We start from the raw sequence: 6,000 nt of genomic DNA, 5'->3' as shown, positions 1-6,000 counted from the left end.
AGATAAAAGTGCAATTGTTAAGATAGATAGATACATCTGTATTAATCAAAAAGTTAATCGCCTTATCCGCAGACAGAGAGCTTCTTTTTATAGATTCAAGTCAGAGTTGGCCGTTGGGAAGGAGCAGGAGAAAGAGGAGGATGTGGCGGAAGAGATGGGCAGCTGTTATCCATGCAGATGTCATCCCTGGGAGTTACTGACCTCGGGTCAGTGTTACAGAGCTGGTCTAGTCCTCAATACAGATGACATCACTGGGTTTGCCTGACTTGAGGTCAGGGGTGGCCACATCTCTCAGGGAGTCAATTGACTTCTTGTCCAGATGGCTTGAAGGGGGTGGGGGGCCATTAGAGGACACTAAAGCAGGAACAGAATTGATGTTTTAGTGGTTCATTTTTACAACATAAATGTCTATATTTATTTTTTCTCAGCAGACTACAGGGAGGAATATGAGAGAAAAAGATAGATTGGTTCATTGGATAAAATACAAAACAAACTCAATGTCTCATTTAAATTTAGCTCACTGTTCACTGAGTCACCAAAAATGCTTTATATAAATGTGTAAGTTCTTGAATATTAGTTTATTTTCTTACACTTCAGCAGTGTTCATAAATCTTTTGCACCAAGTGTTAAAGTAAAGTAAGTAGAGTAAACCCATCCACTACACAAATGGACATATACTGTATATTGAAACAAATGGTGATGCCAAATCCTAATTAAGTAATTGTGTGCAATTCATGGAAGCTTCTTGATGATATGAACTACTGAAGTGAACTTATGTTGTCAAGAATGGAATCATCTATAGCTTTGATCTGTATCAGTCTTTTGATTGCTGAATTTCAGGCAGCAGGTAGTATAATTCCACTCGTATGAACAACCTCCATTCCCACGAGGTTCAGCTCAGCTGGGATCTGCTGTAAGGTGTAAACAGAGTTGATCCTCACCGCTGACGTAGGGTCCCAGAGGCATCTGACTGTAGTTGACCATGGGCTGCCCACCTGGCCCTCTGAATCCCCCTCCAAAGCTGCTGCTGTACATCTGGGAGCAGCCAAACCCACCCTGGCTGAAAGGCTGCGTAAAACACATCAAATATCAGTTCTACTGCTACTTGCTAGAATATTACATGATAGCTTAATACAGTGGTTCTCAACCTTTTTGGCTTGTGACCCCTTAAAATGAAGCGATGCCTAGTCGCGACCCCGTGTCAAAGACAGTCCAACCAAAGAATGATTTTCCCTTTTCAGGTCATTTCATTTGATATCAGAGAAGGCTTAGAGGCTGAAAACTATTCAGTATTTCAAACAAAAATTATAGACAAAAACATAAAAAATAGACATGATCATGGGATTTTCTTATCCCAGAAATCATCTTGTGACCCCCCCAAATTATCTCCTGACCCCCAGGTTAAGAACCACTGCCTTAATATAGCAATAATAAAGACGGTGCTCATATCTGTGATTATGGGTGTGACAGTGATGCAACAGATATGAGGAGCGAGTATTATGAGTCCTATACAGCAGCTACCAAAGCTTGTGTACTGTCTGAAAAGTTTTCTACCTAGTAGTGAACACATTTACTGCTGGAACAAAATCAGGGGGAAAGCAAGATAGATTACCGACTCCCCGGGTTACTACAAGAGTTGGCATAGCAACCAATAAAGCACAGTTAGAATGCATGACCAATCGGATTGCTCGGCTGAAATTATCTGTTGTATAACTGAGAATAAAACACACACATCCAACTTTGATGAACAGGTGCAGGAAGACAACAAAAAAAAACCCATGAAAGAACAGAGTCTTTGTCAAATCCTTGGGGACTGAAATGTTGAGCGTAGTGGTGAAAATAAACTACTTAAGGGAGATTTCTTTCTTTCTTTTATACATTACACCTGGGGAGGCTGGTCTGTAGGGGATAGGGAGGATGAGCCTCTGCAGCTTTTTGAAGAAAAAATGTGGTTGCTGTGTCTTGAGTATAGAACACTTACATTTTTTTTAGGCCACACCAGTGCTGGGCGATATATCGTATAATATCGATTAGGGCTGCAGCTATCGATTATTTTAGTAATCGAGTATTCTACCGATTATTCCATCGATTAATCGAGTAATCGGATAAGAAATACTTTTGCTTTATTAAAGAGCAATAGTAAATATACAAAAGAGAAAAGCTGTCCGCACGAAGCTGTCCATACGACACTGTGATTTACTGAAAACGAGGTGAAATAATTATTATTATTGATATTTATTACTAGGCCTAAATATCATACAAGTTCATAAGACTGGCTAATGTACATTTATTTACTATGTTGAAGGGTTGCCCTACACCTGCTGACCCTACTCACTGCAATCAAACTAAACTGAATATACCTGCTGTATTGGACTGGTGCATTTTAGGCTCCAATTGCTACTTACACCACCTGATATTTTGCTTTCTGGGGTATTATATGCATCACTGTGAGGGGAGTAGGTGTGTGTGTGTGTGTGTGTGTGTGTGTATGTGTGTGACTATCATAATAATAACATGAATGAAGCTCAGGCTTTCACAAATTGACTGCAGCATTTTATTTTCTGTGGTTATTTTCTTGAGCAAAACTTAGCTAACTTAGGGACATCATAACTAGCCACCATATTGATTTACGTTCTTAACTAGCCATTACATATAGCCATAATTAACGTGCATTCTTTACTAGCCTTCATCTCATCCCGTTTTAATATTAAGTGCTGACTCCGCCCACCCGGCCAGTTTCGGCGTACGCCGGTAGCAATTACAAGTGGACCCTATCCTACAGTCCCTGCTCTCAGCGGAGGGAGGGAGCTACGCTGTGTGTGGCAACGCTGTGATCATCAGACCTCTCTGGATTAGACAAGCAAGTAGAGAAAACCGGCATCAGCCGAACCAATTTATTGCCAAATGCTTTGGGATTCAACACATTAACATTGCTTCCCATGGTCAGAAAAAGTCGGCAGATTTGTCGCTAGTCGCTTTTGAGAAATAAAGTCGCCAGGGGGGTCTGAAAAGTCGCTAAGTCTAGCGACAAAGTCGCCAAGTTGGCAACACTGGATCCGAAACTTTGGACACTTTCTGTCGTTTTCTCTGGCCTGTCTCTTCTCTTCGCCCCTCGCTATTTTCTCTCTCTTTCTCCAGCGCGTTGTGCAACAGTAATAATCATCCGTGCGAAACACTGAGTGTGTATATAGTTATATGGATTAAACGAAGCTTCGATGCAAAGAATTTGCATCGATGATTTTTAGTAATCGAGTTACTCGAGTTTCTCGAGGAATCGTTTCAGCCCTAATATCGATATATGAGACTAGATATCATCTGGGATTTTGGTTATCGTAATCTTGTGAAATAACTTAAATGTTACTTCTTCCTGGTCTTAAAGGCTGTGTTGCAGTAAAGTGATACAATTTCCTAACTTATTAGCCTGTTCTGGCTGAGGAAAATGAACAATGATTGGCTTTACCTGCTCATCATATCCACATTACTTATTCCTGATTACTCATTACTGATTACTAATGATCATTACTAATTTTCAGAATTTTCTTGTGTGTAAATATCTTATGAAAGCACAAATACTCATCCCCAAATTATCATCACATTATCAATATGGAGGTATTCAGTGTAAAATATTGTGATATTTGATTTATTTATTTGATAGACCATAACCTTTTACCTTGCAATTTACTGAATCATGTGCTATATTTTACTTAAAAGACTTAAAATCTCCCATCTTAAAGTCTTAAAACTGGTTCTGTCTCAAAACAAGTGAAAAAATCTACCAGTGGGTTGACATAACTTCATTTGTTCCAATGCATTTCAACTTGTGTAAAAACAATTTGAGAAAAGAGTGACAATATCTTGAAACAATTGGAGTGATCTAATTTAGGACATTGTCACCAGAAAATAATTGAAACAAGCTGGATTTTAGAACTCAATACAGGATTAATTGCTTGTTAAGATGGAGATTTGAATGGCAGTAAGGCTGAGATGTAAACGTTCCCGACCATCTCCTGTCCCACCTGTTGCGGCGGAGGTTCATTGCCCCGGCTGGTGAGGCGGCTCAGGATGCTCCTCTCAGACATCTGCAGGCGGGCCGACACCGGGGGGATCCTGGACAGCATGTTGGGCAGCCGCGTCACGTCCGCCTTCATGTCGCTCAGAAGCTCCTCCAGCTGGTTCAGCACTGTGGAAGCACGACAACACACACTCATCGTGTCAGAAGAGACGGGAAGGATGGTATTACTTACACACAGCCTGGAGCAGTAACTCACTGCCCACACACAGAGTGTCAAAGAGCGTGGCATCACTCAGATTCACATACGCCAAGTGGCATCTGTGATATGTCCCGCTGTATTTTCTTTAGGGTTTTTTTTTTGGTTTATTTTTTTCAAATGATTGGGAAGACAGAAGCAGGGAAAATGCATGAAAAAGTAGTATCTCATTCGAAATGAATGGGAGTTGTGAGTCCAAAAACCTGAAATCCTGAAAAGACTTGAACAATCACATTCAGGGTCCGAAATGAACACCTGCCAAGCAGCAAATGCCAGTAAAATGTATTATTGGCGGATAAATCAGTAACGATTACAGGCCACGGCAATTCTTGAGATGATTACATTTGATTGCCTTCGTTATATACAATCTTTGGTCTTTGCTTGGTCTCAAACTTTGTCCCTGCTAACCTCTGTACACTCTCTCTGACTGTGAGCCAATCAAATCAAAACAAAATCATGTCACTGTATCTAACAGGCTCTTGATTGGCTGCCTGTTATGCTGCTCTACACAAAACAGTAGCATCTAAACCTCTGTAAACATTTCCTATTGCTTCTCCATTGTCTGGATGGTTAAATATCCTAACTGTAGTTAAAACTAAATTCCACTGTGGAGACACACAGCAGGTGTGAGGCAACCAAATAGAAAAAATGAAGATCAAGTAAAAAAATTTTATATATACACTGCCCATCAAAAGTTTGGACAATTTTCATTATCTTAAAGCCATTTTGATCTAAAGGCTTATGCTTAAATGCTTGAAATGTGTTTCTTAGACAAATATAAATAGTGAAGTTGATGCCTATGTATGAATTTCTTTCCAAAGCCTTTGTCTTTCCATCAAGGCAAAGGGCGGCTACTTTAAAGAATCTAAAATATAAGATAGTTTTGATTTGTTTAACACTTTTTTGGTCACTGCATAATTCTGTTTGTGTTATTTCATAGTTCTTATGTCTGTACTATTATTCTAAAATGTGGAAAATAGTAAAAATAAAGAAAAGTGTGGTGTCCCCAAACTTTTGACGGGCAGTGTATATAATTTTATAAATGAATGAGCAAGATTTAAATTAAAACTCTAAATCTGCCCTTGCCTGTTTATTGAATGTTTCACACAGTACCTGATTCTATAAACAAAATAGCACTGCAAGGGTGACATATTTCAATGAAAAATCTATATTAATTATTTTAGCCTGTAAAAACTATTCTTGCAGGTAATTTTTTTTCCAGTTTACCAGTCTTTCGCAGGCGAGCCAAAACATTTCAGACGCTGATCACATTGCTATTTTCTTTTTTCAACAGGACTACAGACCTTTGTGCAGCACAGCGTTGGCAGGCTTGTTCCCAGCCAGAGACTCTTTGGACAGGTGCTGGTGGGACTCTGCCAGACACTCCACCTCAGCGAAGCGTGTGTTGAGGGCCATGGCCGGGTGACTGGGGTCCTGGGTCATGTTCAGGTAGGCTGCCCTCCTCAGCTGCTCCTCGATCACCAGAGCCTGCTCCAACAACTACACAGAGAGACGATAAGAAGGAAGACGGGGAGGGAGAGGTGGAGAGAGAGAAAGGGAAGGAGAAATAAAGAGTTACTTAAAGATGAAACCCAAAGAGACGACAGGCAAAGGGAGATAGTTAATTTTGTCTCACCTAGTATTCTGATAAATCTCAGGCTCTTTAATCCTTACTGCATTTCAGCCTTCACTAGTTATTTCTATCTATAAAGACTTCAACACCCACAAATCA

At 40.1% G+C, this 6,000-nt stretch overlaps 1 protein-coding gene across 1 annotated transcript in view; it reads right to left on the bottom strand.

Annotated features, from left to right (window-relative positions):
* Positions 1 to 226: 226 nt before the first annotated feature.
* Positions 227 to 6,000, bottom strand: part of chd5 (chromodomain helicase DNA binding protein 5) — a 41,741-nt gene continuing 35,967 nt past the window's right edge. The window contains exons 37-40 of the mRNA XM_078283446.1: positions 5,573 to 5,768; positions 4,017 to 4,180; positions 942 to 1,068; positions 227 to 354 (exon numbers count right to left, since the gene is read on the bottom strand). Of these exons, the coding sequence (XP_078139572.1) occupies positions 227 to 354; positions 942 to 1,068; positions 4,017 to 4,180; positions 5,573 to 5,768 (615 nt within the window). The remainder of the gene's footprint in view (positions 355 to 941; positions 1,069 to 4,016; positions 4,181 to 5,572; positions 5,769 to 6,000) is intronic.

Source organism: Centroberyx gerrardi, chromosome 5 (genome assembly GCF_048128805.1).
Source record: "Centroberyx gerrardi isolate f3 chromosome 5, fCenGer3.hap1.cur.20231027, whole genome shotgun sequence".
NCBI lineage: Eukaryota > Metazoa > Chordata > Actinopteri > Beryciformes > Berycidae > Centroberyx > Centroberyx gerrardi.
Note: the sequence above shows the minus strand (reverse complement) of the source record. Positions and strands in the feature narration are given on the sequence as shown.